Source organism: Elephantulus edwardii, unplaced genomic scaffold, assembly GCF_000299155.1.
Source record: "Elephantulus edwardii isolate Elephantulus edwardi_28Jun2011 unplaced genomic scaffold, EleEdw1.0 scaffold00082, whole genome shotgun sequence".
In the NCBI taxonomy this organism is placed as follows: Eukaryota; Metazoa; Chordata; class Mammalia; order Macroscelidea; family Macroscelididae; genus Elephantulus; species Elephantulus edwardii.
Genome location: NW_006399832.1, coordinates 2,992,829 through 3,010,627, shown reverse-complemented (window position 1 = coordinate 3,010,627; position 17,799 = coordinate 2,992,829). Strand labels below are relative to the sequence as shown.

Genomic DNA, 17,799 nt, shown 5'->3' with positions numbered 1-17,799 from the left:
GCTCCTTGGAGGCAAGGATTCTGGGGCTTTGTCTGACATACTTTGGACATGTTGTAAGGAGGGACTGGTCCTTGGAGAGGGACATAATGCTTGGGAGGGTGGAGGGACGTCGCAAGAAGGGAAAACCCTCTATGAGGTGGATTGATTCAATGACTGGGGTAATAGGGATGGGTGTGTTAGAGGCAGTGCAATTGGCACAGGATAGAGTAGGGTTTAGGGCTGTTGTACATAGGGTCGCTACGAGTCGCAAGCAACTCGATGGCACATAACAACAACAACAACCCAAAGTGTCCTTAAGTATTTCCACTTGTGGCTTGTATTTGTTTTTCAACTACTTTAGCTTAAGAAACGCTGAGCGAATTTGGCCCTTTTGATTTTCTGACTCCAGCTCTCTGCACATTTCATTATAGTATCTTACTTTGTCATCTCTAGCTGCCTTTTGAAATTTTCTGTTCAGCTCTTTGATTTCTTAGTTTCTTCCTTTAGCTTTGGCTTTTCAGCGCTCTAATGCAATATTCAGAGTCTCGTCTTGGTCTTTTCTTTTTCTTCAGCCTTTGTAATGATCTTTTGCATTCTTCATGGATAATTTTCTTGATATCCTCCCAGAGTTGTAGGATAATAACTTAAAAATTGTGTGATCTGAAACTGTACATCTTCTACTTATAGATAGTCCTTATACTCTCTGAACCTGAATGCCTTTATCCCTTAAACTGGAATAATAATGACTGTTCATGTTTAACAGTGCTGCCTAAGTAAATTATTTATGTTAATAAATACTAGGCATTTAGAAGTAGAATAGTTTGTATTGTAGAAAAGGTTTGTCTCCTATTTTTATACTCCAGAGGAAAGTTCTTCTGCATCTTTCAAGGGGAAAAATTAGTAAAATTATTATGTGATCTATCTATCTATCTATCTATCTATCTATCTATCTATCATCTATCACCTATCTTTTCATTTACTAAACCTTAGAAGTGTTTCAGTATTTGTATCTTAAACTGTCAGTCCATAATACTTGTATTCTAGTTGTTTAATTAGTCCTCTTACTGAATATCATTTACTGATACTCCTTTTTGTTGAATATAAATGATATTGCTACATAATTTTTTACATATTTTATATGTAATTGTCTAGTTGTAGGAAATATTTCTAGAGTTACAATTATAAGCCAAATCCCAATGCATTTTAGAATGAGATTTTTGAGTATATGTTACTAAATTAGAAAAGTTACCCTGTTTATGCTTCAAAAAATGATCTCTTTTCTTCATACTTTTGCTGATACTGAGTACTATAAAATTGTATAATATTTGCCAGTCTTAAGGTTCCACAGTCAATACTCTTGGTAACAGCAGCCAGAAATCAGGAGACGAATTGCATTGGGAAAATCAGCTGTGAGGGACCTCTCAAGAGTACTGAAGAGCAACAGTGTCAGGCTGGAGACTAAGGTGCGCCTGATCCAGGCTATAGTCTTTGCAATTACATGCTATGCATCAGAGAGTTGGACAGTGAATAGGGATGATAAAAAGAGTATTGATGCCTTTGAGCTGTGGTGCTGGAGAAGAGTGTTGAATATACTGTGGATTGCTAGGAGAACAAACAGGTTTGTCCTGGAGAGGGTGAAGCCGGAATGCTCCTTAGAGTGAAGGATTCTGAAGCTTCGTCTGACATACTTTGGGCATGTTGCAAGGAGGGACTAGTCCTTGGAGAGAGACATCATGTTTGGGAGAGTGGAGGGATGGTGCGGGAGAGGAAGACCCTCGATGAGATGGATTGATTCTGTGAGTGGAGTGGTGGGAATGAGTGTGTTTGAGATGGCTAGGTTGGCACAGGATAGAACGGTGTTTAAGACTTTTGTACATAGGGTCGCTATGAGTCGCAAGTGACTCGATTGCACGTAACAACAAGGTGAAAATAGTGTGCTCTGGTGGCCTACTCTGTATGGAGTTGTACTCTTAACTTAGCAGCAGAGCTTCTGGCAGTTGAAATCTCCCAGTACCTCCTTGATAGAAAGATGGACAATTTTCCTTTCTTGTGATTTATGGCCCCGGAATCAAATGAATAATCAGGTGTGAGTCAGTTTCAACTGGATGGCTTTGAGTTAGTAATAAGTGAAAAATGTTACTACACTGAATCCTTAGAAATAGCTCTTTTGAGTGCAATTAACTTTTCCCTTTAGGATCATTCTCTGTAGTGCATTATGTGTTCAGCTACTAATCCAGAGATTAGTGGTTCAGGTCTAACAGTGACTCTGCAGGAGAAAAATGAACAGTCTTCTGCAGAGATTTACAGTTTTAGAAATCTGAATGAAAGGTTGATACGAGTTGGACATCATTTGACAGTAGTGTTTTAGGTTTTTATAGTTATTGGTTTATTCTTTCAGTGAAGTACTTATTATGCCCCTTTGCTGTTTATGTATTGTATCAGTGCTTACTGATTAGTTAAGGGGTGTTTGTACTTTTTTAAGGCTGTATTAGTATTTTAGTCATATGGATCCCAAGGTAAGTTTATTTTGGTTTTTGTCTTCATTTATGATATTTTCTATTGTGCTCGGGTGGCTAGTGGCAATGAGCTGTACTGCCAACTTGAAGGCATGCAGTTAGAATCCACAGTCTCATGTGTGATTTAATGCCTCTGAAAATCTCCTAGAGGTTCAGTTGTAAGTTGGGTCTGACTCAAGCAGTATACAACAAAAACATAGAAGTTTGAAAATTTTACACTTTACAGTTAGTTGGTTTTATTAAATTGCCTTCCAAACTTCTTGACCTTTTAAATCTTTTCTAAGTTGTTGTTTGGTGTCATTGAGTCAGGTGTGGCTAATAGTTATGAAAACAGACCTGAATCTTGTCCTAATCTGTCTCTGAAATAATTGAGACAAATGCTAAAGTCACTGTATCAGTCTGTCTCATTGAGAGTCTTCCTTTATTATACTGGCCCTCCATTTTTCAAAGCATAATACTTCTTTCCAGGGAATGACCTCTCCTAGCAACATGTCCAGGGCATGAGAAACAAAGTTTTGCCATCCTTTCTTCCAAGAACACTCTGGCTGCACTTTTTCCAAGAAATAATCTGTTTGTTCTTTTGACAGTCCATGGGATATGTAGTACTCTTCCAGCACCACAGTTGAAATGCATCAATAATTCCCGTCATCCTTAGTCATTGTCCAGCTCTCAGAGGCATAGCAAGTGACTGAAAAGACCATGATTGGAATCAGGCACATATTAGTCTTCATTCTGCCATCATTTCTCTTAAGTATTTTGGAAAGGTCCTCGACAGCGAACTTGCCCAATGTAATGTGTCTCCTGACCTTCTGACTGCTGGTACCAAGGGTCTTGCTTGTGGGTCCAAGATGTAGTCATTGACAACTTTAGTCTTTGTCCATCTATAATGGTACTTTGGGTCAGGAATGAAAACCTGTGTTTTCTTGATGTTGTGATGGTAATGTATTTCGAAGGCTGTAGATCTAGATCATCTGCATTTCAAGTCTTCTTCACTTTCAGTGAGTGAAGTTGTATCAGTTGCATAATACAGTTTGTTGATGAGTGTACTTCCAATCACCATGCCACATTCCTCTGTAGCATTTTGGTTTATAGTACTCTTAATCTGTGAAAAAGAACTTTGTACCTGGTCCAACACTTTTCACGTCAGTATTTGTAAATACAACTATCTCAGGTTCTTTGTAGATTGACTGTGAAACTTTATGATGAGAAAGACTGGCTGACAATAGGATTGGTTTTGAGTTACATTCATAACAGCTCTCTGATTATACAGTGGGTAAGCACTTGCCTTCTAAGCCAAAGGTTGTCTCTTGGAACCCACCCATTGGCTTTATGGCATAAAAGACTTGAGTATCTCTCTGAAGGTTACAGCTGAGGAAATCTCAGGGAGTGATTCTACATTCTCATAGAATTAGAATTTATACTGAGTGGTACACGACTGCTGTTGTATCCTTCTCTGGGGAGTGGTGTGGGAGGAACAAAGAAAACTGATTTAACAGTTGCTGCATACTTTTAAAATTGATGATGGTGCTTAGAAACACATTTGCTGTCATTTGTGGCGACATGTTAACTGTTTAGTTTCATTCTGGAAAGTATTTCTTACTCCTGAGCTCAAGTAGAACATATTTCTTGTTGTCTACCAAGAAACCAAGTTTTCCTCCTGAGTGTATTTTTCAAATATGTGAAAAAAGGGAGCCCAAGGAGAAAGTGATTGTTTTACTAAACTGAAGAGAGAGATGTTGAGTGAAGTTCAGAGTGACAGGAACTTGAAGAACAAAATCAGAGATGGGAACTAGCAGAGAAAAACATAATTGGTGTTCAGCTCCTTCCAGGAAAAACAACAGCTGAGAGGTTAAAGAGGTAGGCAGAGATCTTTACAGTTAAGCTTTAAAGTGGAGAGAAGCTGGAGCTCTTGTAAGGTGAGTTTCTGAAGGTCCTTTCTTTCACTTTTTGTATTTATCTTCTCAATGGATGAGCAGCAAAAATTTGTGTTGCTAGATGGAGAAGAGATTGAAGTTGTTAACAATCACAGCTTGATCAGCTCCACAATCAACACCAGCTGTCACAAAATCAAAAGACAGATTGCATTGGGAAAAATCTGCCATCAGGGACTTCTCCAGAGTACTGAAAAGCAATCATGTCAGTCTAGAGACTAAGGTGTGCCTAATCCAGACTGTGATCGTCACAGTTACTTGATATTCATCAGAGAGCTGGACAGTGACTAAAGATGACAGAAGACTTGATGCTTTTGAATTGGTGCTGGAGAAGGGTCTTGAACATACCATGGACTTCCAAGAAAACAAATAGGTCTGTCTTGGAAAGGGTGAAACCAGATCTTTCCTTGTCTAGGATTTTGAAGCTCCATCTCACATACTTTGGACACATGGCCAGGAGAGATCGGTCCTTGGAAAAGGACATCATACTTGGAAGAGTGGAGGGACAGCACCGGAGAGGAAGACCCAAGATGAGATGGATTGATAACAATGACTAGGACAATGGGGGTTGGTGTGTCAGAATTAATGAGACTGGCTCAGAACAGGGCATGGTTCAGAGCTGCTGTACATAGGGTCACAGGTGACTCGACAGCATATAACAACAAACAACAGCAACAGTGAGTTCTTTGGCTAGGCTTGCGTGAACAGTATTTTGAGTATTATGGATACAGTGCATTTTAAGTTTTAAAATGAATTAAAATTTTTTAAAAATTAGTTTTAAGTTTGTGATTAGAGTTATTTCCCTTGTTTACATAGTCTTTGAATGACGTTTTAATAGAATTATGATTGTAGATTTTTTAAAAAAGAATTTATAGTACATAGAGGTACTAACATCTAAGTTCTTATATGCACTGGTATAGGTTTGCTTTTAATTATAGTTATTTCCTTATTCTAATGCAGAAATGAGAATGATTTTTTTTGGTGATAATAGCAATTCAATCCAAACCTGTTGATGTTGAATCCATTGTAACTCATTGTGACACTTAACCATGTTTGCAAAGCTGTAGATCCTTATGGGAGGAGACTGCCTATCTTTTCCCCATTAAAAGGCTGATGGATTAGAAAGCCTGGCCTTTTGATTAGGAGTAAAACACGTAATACTCTGCACCATCAGGTTTCCTTTTAGATACTAATATTTTCATTAAACATTCAGTAATCTATTTTATCTTGCCCATGAAAACAGTAAATGGGCAAATATTTTGAACATACAGAAATGTTATACCACTTAATACCACAAGATGTCACTTACGTAAAAATAAAGTTATCTCAATATATACTTAGAGCTAGAAAGTTAACTTGCTGGTAACTAAACCTGTATTTAGGTAAATAAAACTTGTGTTTTTGAGACAAATACTAATTTTCAGCAAATACTTATTAAAAACACTGCTATTTCAGATTTATTTTAAATTCTTAACTTTAAATTTCTTAATAAAGACCAGCCAGCCATATGTGTTAATATCTCATTTCAACATTTGTAGTGAAAAAAGTAAATTACTCCATTGAAGTCAGTGTGTTTTGAAGGAAAACATGAGTATTGCTTTTAGGTCTTTACTGGTTTGTTGATAACAAAAAAATTTAGAGACATCTGTGTATTATGTCAGAATTTTTAATTAGGTTTTTGTGACAACTCAATACTCTATCAGCTTGAAACAATGTTTAGAAATTCTCTCGGTTTTTACTGTGAGCCTCAAGGTTATAAACTCTCTGAGTTGGTTTACACAGAAATTTATATTGGTGGTTGAAGACTTGCGTTTCTGTTAAATGGGAGGCACAGAACCTTTGACTTTAATATTGGAGTCTTATTTTCTTATTTTTTAGTTTGAGAGAGAGGGTCAGGACCTACAGGTGTTTGGGAAGAGAACTCTTGAAGCTTTGGGTTTAAGAGGATCAAGTCAACTTGCCATTGAGACCATGAATAAGATTAAGTATGAGGTTAGAGGTTTAGGTGTCCTTAATATTGACAGTTCATTCTTCCCTTGTTCAGCTCTCCAGGTAACACTGTTGATGGAAAACTCTTGAGTAAAAGAAAATGGAGAATGGGCAGGAGAAAATTAATTTTCCAGTGTTTTAGGTTGTATGTGTGTGAGACAGAATTCCCATTCTATTTTTTCCTTTTGTTCTACCTAGTTATGCCATTTTTCTCTTTAGCTCCCAGAAATTGTTTTCTTTAAAGTTTTTCTTTTGTAAAAGTATACCTTGTCATGAAATAAAGTAAGAAATCTAAGAAAGTATACAAAGAAATAAAATAATATATGTGAGTTCATTGAATTTTCTTTCTTTTGGATTTCTTTTTTTTTTAAGTAGAGAATGCTAGAAGTTTAAAATATTCTTTTCATCTGCTCCTACTGGTAAACATTGTGCTTAATTGTATGAGCTATTTGAAAATTATAGGTTACTATTCTCTTAATAAATATGATTATCCTTTTCAGAAAGACTCTACTCAGCTTTATTTTATTTTTTACTGTGGTGACAGTTTGTTATACTTAGCTCTTAATTGACCATTTATTTTTGTTGTATGTTTATTGCCTAAAACAGCCCAAAATTTGTAATTAGGTGCTGTTGAATCTGCTTTCAAGTTCATTTAGAGTGAAAGCAACCTTAGGAACAATGGAACCAAACCCTGTCTGGTCCTGCATTATCCAGCAGTGTTGTTGTTATGTGCCGTCAAGTCACCTGTGACTCATGACGACTCTATGTGCAACAGCCCTAAACCCTGCTCTATCCTATGCCATTCTCACTGTCTCCAACACATCCACCCCCATTACCCTAGTCACTGAAAACAGTCCACCTCATAGAGGGTCTTCCCTTCCTGTGCTGTCCCTCTACCCTCCCAAGCATAACATCCTTCTCCAAGGACTAGTCCCTCCTTGAAATATGTCCAAAGTATGTCAGATGAAGCCTCAGAATTCTTGCCTCCAAGGAGCAGCCTGGTTTAACCCTCTCCAGAATGAACCTGTTCATTTTCTTAGCAGTCCATGGTATATTCAATACTCTTTTCCAACACCACAGCTCAAAGGCATCAGTTAACCTATCATCCCTTGTCATTGTCCAGCTCTCTGACAAGTGATTGCAAATACCATGTCCTATAACAGGCATACCTTAGTCTCTAGAGTTGACACCATTGCTCTTCAATACTTTGGAGAGGTCCCTAACAGCAGACTTTCCCATCGCAATGTTTTAGAATTTCCTGCCTGCTGGTGCCAAGAGTGTTGACTGTGGAGCCAAGCAAACTAAAGCTGTTAACAATATCAATCTTTTCACCATTCATCTTGAAGCTGCCACTTGGCCCAGTGGTAAGAATCTTTGTCTTCTTGACATTGAGCCTCAATCCATATTGGAGGCTGCAGTCCTTGACCCTCTGCAGCAAGCGCTTTAGGTCCACCTCAGTTTCAGCAAGCTGGGTTGTGTCATCTGCATAACGCAGATTGTTGATGAATCTTCCTCCAGTGCCACACTTCTCCTCCTAGAACCCAACCTCCTAGATAATCTTTTCTGCAATTGGTTGAAAAGGTGTAGAGTTAGGACATATTCCTGATGTACACCCTTCCCAATTTTGAACCATGCAATGCTTGCTTGCTCTGTTTTGACAGCTGCCTCCTGATCCAAGTATAGGTTTCACATTAGCATGATCAAGTGTTCTGGGATTCCCATTCTTCTCAGAGTCAGCCATAGTTTGTTGTGATCCACACAAACACCTTTGCATAGTCAGTGAAACACAGATAGACATTTCTCTGGTACTCCCTGCTTTCAGCTACAGAAGAATTTCATGAAATAACATATGAGCAAAAGCCTATGGAGATGAAGAAGTTCAAGCTGCTTTGAAGGAATTGGTAAAAAATAAGGCCCCCGGTATTGATGGTATACCAATTGACCTATTTCAACTAATAGATAGTGCCCTACGTGTGCTCACCAAGTTGCATCAAGAAATCTGGAGGACAACCACTTGGCCAACTGACTGGAAGAGATATATATTTGTTTCCATTCCAAAGAAGAGTGATCTAACAGTATTTTGGAAATTACTGAACAATATCATTGATATCACATGCAAGCAAGATTCTGCTGAAGATTATCCAAAAATGACTGGAACAGCACATCAGCTGAGAACTTCCAGAAATGCAGGCTGGGTTTAGTAGGGGTCGTGGTACTAGGGATATTGTAGCTAATGTTAGATCAATCTTGGCTGAAAGCAAGGAGTACTAATGGAATGCCATCCAGCAATAGTCATGGCTTTTTAAATTTTTTTTTAATCTGATGTGTGCTCTTCTGTACATAGGGTTTTGAAACGTTCTTAACACCAGCAATCAGGAAATCAAAAGAGGAATTGCATTGGGAACTCTGCTGTGATGTATCTCTCCAGAGTGCTGAAGAGCAGTGATGTCAGTCTAGATACAGAGGTGCACCTTATCCAGGCCCTGTTATGCTTCATAGAGTTGGGTAATGACTAAGAATGACAGAAGAACAATAGATGCCTTTGAATTGTGGTGTGGAGAAGAGTCTTGAACATACCAAGGACTGCCAAGAAAACAAATGTTTGTCTTGGAAAGGGTTAAACCATGTCTTTCCTTGGAGGCTAGGATTTTGAAGCTCCATCTCACTTTGGGCACATGGGCAGGAGAGATTAGTCCTATGTTCGCAAGGTTGGACGGACAGTGCAAGAGAAGGGAGACCCTGAATGAGATGGAGTAATACAGTAACTGGGGCTATGAGGATTGCTGTGTTGGAGACAGAGAGACTGGCTGAGGAAGGGAAGCATTCAGAGCTTCTCTACATAGGGTATATACATTGTAGACGACTCAATGGCACATAAAAACAGTATCATACTATGACAGGTTTGGAAGCAGGCATTGCATCCATTTTCTAAATAACATGCCTTTGGAAACTCTATGTACTTTGTTACATGTCAATAGTTGTAGAGGGGCTTTCAGGCCTTTTGTTCATAGGGTCACTATGAGTCGTGCTCAACTTGAAGACCGTCAACAACAATAATAATCACAATCTGATGTCCAGGGGATTCAGGACCACCAGCCTGCTGAATGGGGCCAAAGCACAGGTGAGATAGGCCAAGGCACAGGGAGGCCTGGTTTGGGGCATGGGCTGGGTATGGGTAGCAGACAGAGGAGATCAGGACCTCGTTGAGATGTCTGGGTGGAAGTAGGCATGCTGGCAAGGAGTGAGGGTGCAGGTGGGACTCAGCAGATATGTGTGGAGTGAGGGTGCAGTTCAGTCCTTGATAAAATCAGTCATTGCTGCTTTTGAGCTCATTCTTGCAGGCACTGTGTCAGTCCATCTTGTTTAAGGTGATTTCCTTGTTTTTGCCTGTATACTCTGGTGGCCTAGTGAGTAAGGATCTGGCCTTCCACACCAAAGATGCATAGTTTGAATCCATCAGCTGTTGAACAGGAGAAAGAGAGTTAATCTCCTTATAATATACTATCTTTGTTGCTGTTGTGTATTATCCAGTCAGAATCAACTCCTAGATGACCCCCAAGTGAGTTTTCAGGTACATCACACAGGAGGAGATTGCCTATCTTTATTGTGCAGAGCAGCTGGTAGATTTAAAACATGTATCTTTGGTTTGGGAGTGCAGTTGTTTAACACTAAGATACCAGAGCTCTCTAACAAGTATCTTACCAAGCATAGTGCTCTTCTCCAGGGACTGGTTCTGCCTAACAACATGTCCAAAGTATGAGAGACAAAGTCTTAACTGGCCATGCTTCTAAAGAGCATTTGGCTCTGCTTCCAAGACACATTTATTAGTTCTTTTGTCAGTCAATAGTATATTCACTATTCTTTGTCAGCACAATAGTTCAAAGGTATCAGCTCCTCCTTAGTCATTGTGTAAGCTTTTTTTTTTAAATATTGTATGTTTGAGACATTGTTCCATCTCTGCACCCCATATTGAATCAAGAAACAGTACCATCTCTACTTCCTTCTGCCTATTCCTGCCAGAGCAGAAAACTCATCATTTCACCCCAGGGCTTTGTCTTTGTCATCCTGTCCCTACTTCTGCCAGCCTTGGGGTTCTGGAAACACATGTTGGGGTTTGTAGGAGGCAGCTACAAACCACTAGTCCCTTCTACTGTCCAAGCTTTGTCCTCTGGGGTCAGAAGGGAAGAGGGGGTGGGTGGTATGAAGGTAGGGTTAGACATTTGTCCAGAATTAAGGAAGGGATTTGCTCCTAAAGGACACTTTGGATCAAGAGATCTTTCAGCATTTACATACAGCATCTGGAACCATAGTCAGAAACAGCCAGCAGATTTAAACTTGAAAAACCTTTACTCCCAGCCTCTCTTTTCTATGGATAACTATTTGCTCTTATCAAAACCAAACCTGACTCAAGAAATTTCAGTTGTGAGGAAAGAGGGACAGAGATATTTAAATTTTTTTATTATTAATTTCATTGAAAATTTATAGAGAAGATATTTGTTTTTTAAAAAACAAACAAAACCCTAGCCAACTTGGCTCAGATTTGAGGGCGGATTCCTGAGGTTGGAAACACAGAATGGACTCTTAGCCCTACTATTCCCTTTTCTGCGTGTTTAGGAGCCTTTTGCCTTCCAGTAGTAGAGGAGCTGGGATGCAATGAGGCCATTACAAAGGGAGATCACAAATGTTCCAGCCATGGAAGGGTTCCTGTTTACTTAATGGAGCTGAACATCTGGGCCAGAGAGCCCTCGAACAGCAAAAAGACTATGATCACAGAGAGCTGATCTGAGTGCCCATTAGTTGGTGGCTGCCTTCAGCAGCCTCCTCACCACCATAGTAGGCACATTAGAGGTCTGGTGTCGGTGGTAAAAGCAGCACCTTTCACATTCTGTGGTCTCTAGTGCAGAACCAGGAAGCAGATTGTGATTGTCTGAAGCTTCAAGAGCAGGCTTCATCCCCAGTAGCTGAAGGGAGAGTTGTGAGAGATGCTGTAGATCATGGTCCCAGTCAAGGTCACTAACTCTAGCATTTTGAACTGAAGGCTCAGCCCTTCAGAACTCTTGGCTCCCAGGATTTAAAACACATGGCACAGCTTCACCAGAAGTAACCTAGACACAAATCATTATGTAGTTTTTGTATCAATAAGAAGATATTGAAAAGACTATGACTCTTGGGTCAGGCATACTTTAGTCCTCCAAGACACTATCTGTATCTTTTGATTTCTTGACTGCTGCTTCCAGAAGCATTGATTGTGCATGCTAATGAAATGATATCTTTGAAATTTCAGTATGTTCTGTAATTATCATGATGTTACTCATTGGTGAGGACTTTCATTTTAAAATTGAGGTATAATACAGATGGAAAGCCATATTAGGTGATTTTTAAACTGAAGAAAATGAAAACAGGTTCCTGAAAACCAAAATAATATATTGAGTTTATCCTGCTTATTTTTAAAAACCATCTTAAGAATGGTTTTGATGCATTGAACACTAAATGATAAGAAGACCAGATAAATTATAGGATGAGATCAAGGACAGCATCAATGCAGAAAACCTTCAAAGATCATTACAAGGACACAGAAGAAAGACTAGACCAAAATGAATCTTGGAAGAGACTATGAAACTTTTTATTCAGGATAGAAAAGCCGAAGTGATCTGAAGAAATACTGAAGTAAGAGACCTGAACAGAACATTTTGAAGTACAGCTTGAGAAGATAAACTAAAATTATAACAAAATGGGTAGAAAGCTGGGGTTAGAAAAAAGTAAAAAAAGAATGGGATTAACATAAGGATGGCCACTTTTGACCTCTAGATTAACTCTAAAATGGGGTACTGTCCCCATTAAGAATATCCACAGTACAGAACTAATACCTTTGAAGAAAGATGGCCCTCACACTCCTACATCTACTTCTGTTGATTTTAAAACTCTCTACTACTAGCATTCCCTACTCTACTATTGGGTCCCAAATCGATTGCGTTGACCACACAGATCTTACAGAACCACACTCATGGTTATGCAGTTTACTCGGGAAGTTAATAGGTTGTCAGTAGGCTAGGATGCAGTTCCTCAAATTCTTAAGGTGGCATGCAGGTCATATGACCATCAGCTTCATGGCTTAATTCAGTGTTAAAAGTTCTTTTTGTCCTTTCAAATATTTCTCCTCAATCCTCCAGCAAGCTTGAGTGATGGTACCTGGCTCTGGCTCCATGGGGCCACAGCCCCAAGTCGGTTTTGTTTCATTTTGATCTTTAGTTTTGCACTAATGCTGCTGCTCTTGTGTCAGTCCTCTCTGACTGGCGCAGGACCCTGTGACCCTGAAGAACAGGTACTGCATTCTATTTTTCTTCTTCTTCCTTGCTTATAGTGAGAGTCTCACCTTCACTGATAGTTTAAAACTGGTGGGATGACAAAACTGACTAATCCCATCATGTGTCATTCATACACACCCTATTACATGTTCCTAGCAGTGAAAAAATGAAATGAAAAAAAAAAAATTGCTCTGGGAAGACTTCTGTCAGGGACTTCTCAAAAGAGCTCAATGAAGAGCTCAGTGGAGACCAAAGATATGCCTGATTCAGGCCATGGTCTTTGCAATTGCTATGCATCAGAGAGATGGACAATGACCTAAGATGAGAGGAAGAGATTTTATGCCTTTGAGTTGTACTCGAGAAAAGTATGCCACTATGATGGACTGCCAAGAGACCAGCCAGGTTTATCCTGGAGAAGGTGGAACCAAGCTGCTCCTTGGAGGCAAAGATTTTGAAGTTCTGTCTCATATACTTTGGGCACATGGCCAGGAGGGACCAGTCCTTGGAGAATGACATCATACTTGGAAGGGTGGAGGGATAGTGCAAGAGAAGAAGACCTAGGATGAGATAGATTAATACAGTAACTGGAATAATGAGGGTAGATGTGTTGAAGAAGATGGTGAGACTGGCTCAGGAGAGGATGGATTTTCAAGGTGTTTTACATAGAGCCACTGAGTCACAGACAACTCGATGGCACATAGCAACAACAGCCACCACCACCTACTCATGGTGAAAATCAAAGCTGATAGCTTAGATGCTATCTTGAATAATAAAACCATGACACCACAAAAATCAAAAGGGAAGAATACACTAATATTTCTTAAACTGAAAGAACGTAGGAATAAATCCAAGCCTCATGTTTCAGTACTGAAGGATTTCATGGAAAAAATTGTTGCGGGAAATATCAAAAGAAAAATGAAAGAAATACACAGAGTCACTGTACCAAAATGAATTGATTGCCACAGAACCATTTCAGGGAATAACATAGGAGCAAGGACCAATGGTACCAAGTATGAAAGTAGTGACATAAAAGAAAGCCCAGGGATTGATGAATAACCATTTGTAGTTTTTCAGTAAGCATACAGTCCTAGATATGCTCACTAGATTAACGCTAAGAAATGGGGAAGGCAAGAACCTATCAGGCTCACTGGAATAGATCCATATTTGTCCCCATTCCCAAAAAATGATGATCCAGCAGAAAGTGGAAATTGTTGGAAAATATCATTAATATCACATGCAAATAAAATCTTGCTGTAGATTATTCAAAAGCAGCTGGAAGAGTATGTTATCAGAAAAACAACTTGAAATTTAAGCCGAGTTAGAAGAGGCCATGGCATGAGATACATCATTATTGATGTCCGATCTTGGCTGAAAACAGTAAAATCCCAAAGATAAGTGTTTTACTGAGTATGCAGACATTTGACTGTATATCCTAACAAATTATGACTAATGTTGAGAAAACGGGAATCCCAGAACACTGAATTGTGTTAATGCAAAGCTTCTACATTGACCAATAAGCAATTGTTAGTTCAGAAGGTAACTTGGACTATTTTAAAATAGGGACAAGTAAAGGTTATATCTTTTATCCATCCCTGTTCAATCTAGGGAGCTCTGATTACCTAGTGGTAAGGAGCTATGCTGCCAACCCAAAGGCGCATGATTAGATTCAACATTTGCTCTGTGAGAGAAAGATGGACAGTCTCCTTCTGTGGGATTTACTGCCTCTAAAATCCCTCTGGAAGCTGGAATATATTAGGATGAATGTATTATGATTGGAGGAAGACATCACCAAACTGCATTACATAGGTGACACAGCATTGCTGAAGTGAAGATGATGCAGAGCATTGAAGAAGATCAAACACCCTCCCCACCTTGATCTTCTAATGTGATTCCTTGTAGAGTGGTGAGGTTGTTAGCTAGATACAGCAAATACAGTTTTTCTGATCTAAGTTATGGAAGTTGAGACTTAAAAAAAATAATCTAACCATCTTTTTTGGTAAATTTGAGCAACCCTCTTTTCTGTCTGTATTGCTTTTTTTTTTTTTTTTGTTTTTTGGTATGCAAACCAATTTAAATTTATTTATTTATTTTTTTGGCCCGGCACTCCCTCCACTGTCCTTGTAGATTTCCCCTGTATTGCTTTTTATAGGCTTTTATTACTTCTTGTTATGTGGCATCGAGTCACCAGTGACTCATAGCGACCCTATGTACAACAAGCCCTAACCCCTGCTCTATCCTGTGCCAATCTTACTGTCTCTGACACACCTACCTCTGTTACCTCAGTCAGTGAATCAATCCATTTCATCGAGCATCTTCCTCTCTTGTGTTGTCCCTCCACCCTCCCAAGCATGACGTCCCTCTTTGCAACATGCCCAAAGTATGTCAGATAAAGCTTCAAATCCTTGCCTCCAAGAAGCAGCCTGTTCTCACCCTCTCTAGGGTGAGATCATAGTTAATGCTCTCCCATTACTTATATACCTCTTTCCTTTTTCTTACTAGAAGTCTCACCAAATAGAAGTTGAAGCAATATTAACTGTCCCATCTTAACCTCACATTCAGTCATTACATTTTCCGTCAATCTCAGTGTCAGTATAGCTTTTGAATCTTGTCAATATTTCCATTTTTGTCACCTCTGCCCTGCTTCCTTAGCTTTTCCTCTTGTTATCTTCTTACGTACTGATGAATGACTAAGAGCCCACAGCGTCCCTATGAACAACAGATCTGAGCCTTGCCATATTTTGTGCCATAATTATGATCTTCATCATATTCAGGCTCATTGTTTTAGTCGTTGTGTTAATCCATTCTCTTGAACATCTTGTTCTTTTTTTGCTAGTCCTCTACCTTTCCCATCATGATGTCTCTCTTCAAGATTGGCCACTCATAGCATGGCTAAAGTTTGTGAGACGAAGTTTCACTATCTTTCATTATTAAAAACACTCTGATTGCTCTTCCTCTAAGACAGATTTGTTTTGTTCTTTACACATTCCATGTTCCAGTCAGTATTCTTTGCTGACCTCACATTTCAAAGACATCTGGCCTTCTTTGGTCTTCCTTATTTGCTGTTCAACTTTCACATGCTTACAGAACAGTTGAAAATACCATGGCTTGCCTCAGGTACATCTTATTTTTCAAACTGATGTTCTTGCTCTTTCACACTTTAAAGAGGTTTTTCTGAGCAGGTTTTTTCCCCAGTACAACACATCTTTTGATTTCTTGACTGCTTTTACTATGGATGCTCATTGTGGATCCAAGTTCAAGGACAGCATCATCACATCAACAGCTTCAGTATTTTCTCCATCTGTCATGATGTTGTCTGTAGTGAAGATCTAGTGGTGGTGAAGATTGTTGTTTTCTTGATGTTGGAGGTGTAATCCATATTGTAGGCTGTAGTCTTTAATATTCTGCAGCAGTCCTTCTCACTTTCAAGTCCTCCTCACTTTCCGCAAAGTTTTGTCATCTGCATAACACAAGTTGTTGATGAGTCTTCCTCTGATCCTTACGCCACCTTCTTGTTCAGAGTCCAGCTTCTAAGATGGTTTGCTTAGCATACAAATTGAACTAGTATGGAAAATGAATATAACCCTGACACACACCTTTTCTCATTTTAAACAATGCAGTGTTAAAGTGTTCTGTTTGGAGAGCTACTTTTTGGTCTGTGTATAGGTTACACCTGAGCACAATTCAGTGTTCTGGGATTCTCTTTGTTCTCAGTGTGAACTGTAATTGTTATGACACATACATAATTGATTGGGCAAGTCCACTGGTAGAGACCTCTCCAAAATACTGAAGAACAGTGATGTCAGTTTGATGACTGAGGTGTGTGATTCAAGCCATGACCTCTTCAGTTTCTTGCTGTGCATCTTGAGGGCTGAACTAGGGTGAAGGGTGCCAGAAAATTGATGCCTTTGAGCTGTGATGTTGGAGAAGAGTACTGTGTATCCCATAGACTGCAAAAAAGAACAAATTGATATGTCTTGGAGAAAGTGCAGCCAGAAAACAGCTCTTCATCTCTTATACTTTGAACATGTTCCTAAGAGAAGATATTCCTTGGAAAGGGATATTATGCTTCGAAAGGTGGAGGGTCAGCGAGAGAGAGGATGGCATTCAGAGCTAAATTGGCATGGTGAATGCAGCAGTGGGCTCAAGTATGTCAGAGATGAAGAGGTCAGCATAGGATAGTTGCTATCCCACTCAGGTCTATCGTTCATAGGGTCACTGTGAGTCATACTTGACTAACACCAATCAATAAAGTGTAAGCAAATGTGATTTTGGTATTCCATTCTTTAAACTAACATCCATCTGACATCCTTATTCCATAGCTGCTGCTTTCCTCTTCTATAGAAATTAAAATTGCCTTTCTTTTATTCTCTAGATGAATAATACTTTTTAGGCTTTCCCTGTATATTTATGCTTTTCACTTATTGGAGAATTTGGTTGTTACATAGGATGGTGTTTAAAACCTAACTTTAATCATCCTTCTTACATGATATCTTCTGAAGAAATAATGTTTTGCATATGGAAATTTTCTAGTCCTGATTTGGGAATTTTTTCCACCTTCATGATTATTATAAAGAAATGGTTGTGCCTACACCTATTATTAACAAGACAGATATGTATTGGAGAAGGTGCAGCCAGATGGCTCTTTGGAGGCAAAGATGATTAAACTTTGCTTCACAGACTTTGGGTATGGTATTAGGAGGGGCTGTTCACTGGAGACTGTTCACATGGTTGAGAAGGGGACGGGATGTTAAAAGAAAGAAAGACCCTCAACCTAGAAGACTGACACCGTGACTGTGGCAATGAGCTCAAGTGTGTCAGAGATTGTGAGGATACACAGGATAGAAGAGTGTTTAGATCTTTGATCATAGGGTTCCTGTGAGTTGTGCTTGATTCCATGACACGTAACAATACCACCTGTTCTTAATTGATTGTTTCCTAAGTACATAGAAACTTGTATATGTATGTCTTTATATTTACAACTGATAGGATTGATCAGAGTGTTAAACTTCAGTCTTATTTTGCAATATAGAATGAGAAATAAGTATATAATAGGATAAGAATGAAGTCAGATATCATTTC

At 39.1% G+C, this 17,799-nt stretch overlaps 1 protein-coding gene across 1 annotated transcript in view; it reads left to right on the top strand.

The window, feature by feature from the left end:
- The window catches only part of AP3B1 (adaptor-related protein complex 3, beta 1 subunit), a 358,199-nt gene that overhangs the window by 34,006 nt on the left and 306,394 nt on the right, over positions 1-17,799 (top strand). Inside the window, exon 3 of the mRNA XM_006889841.1 lies at positions 1,394-1,442. Coding sequence (XP_006889903.1) covers positions 1,394-1,442 — 49 coding nt within the window. The remainder of the gene's footprint in view (positions 1-1,393; positions 1,443-17,799) is intronic.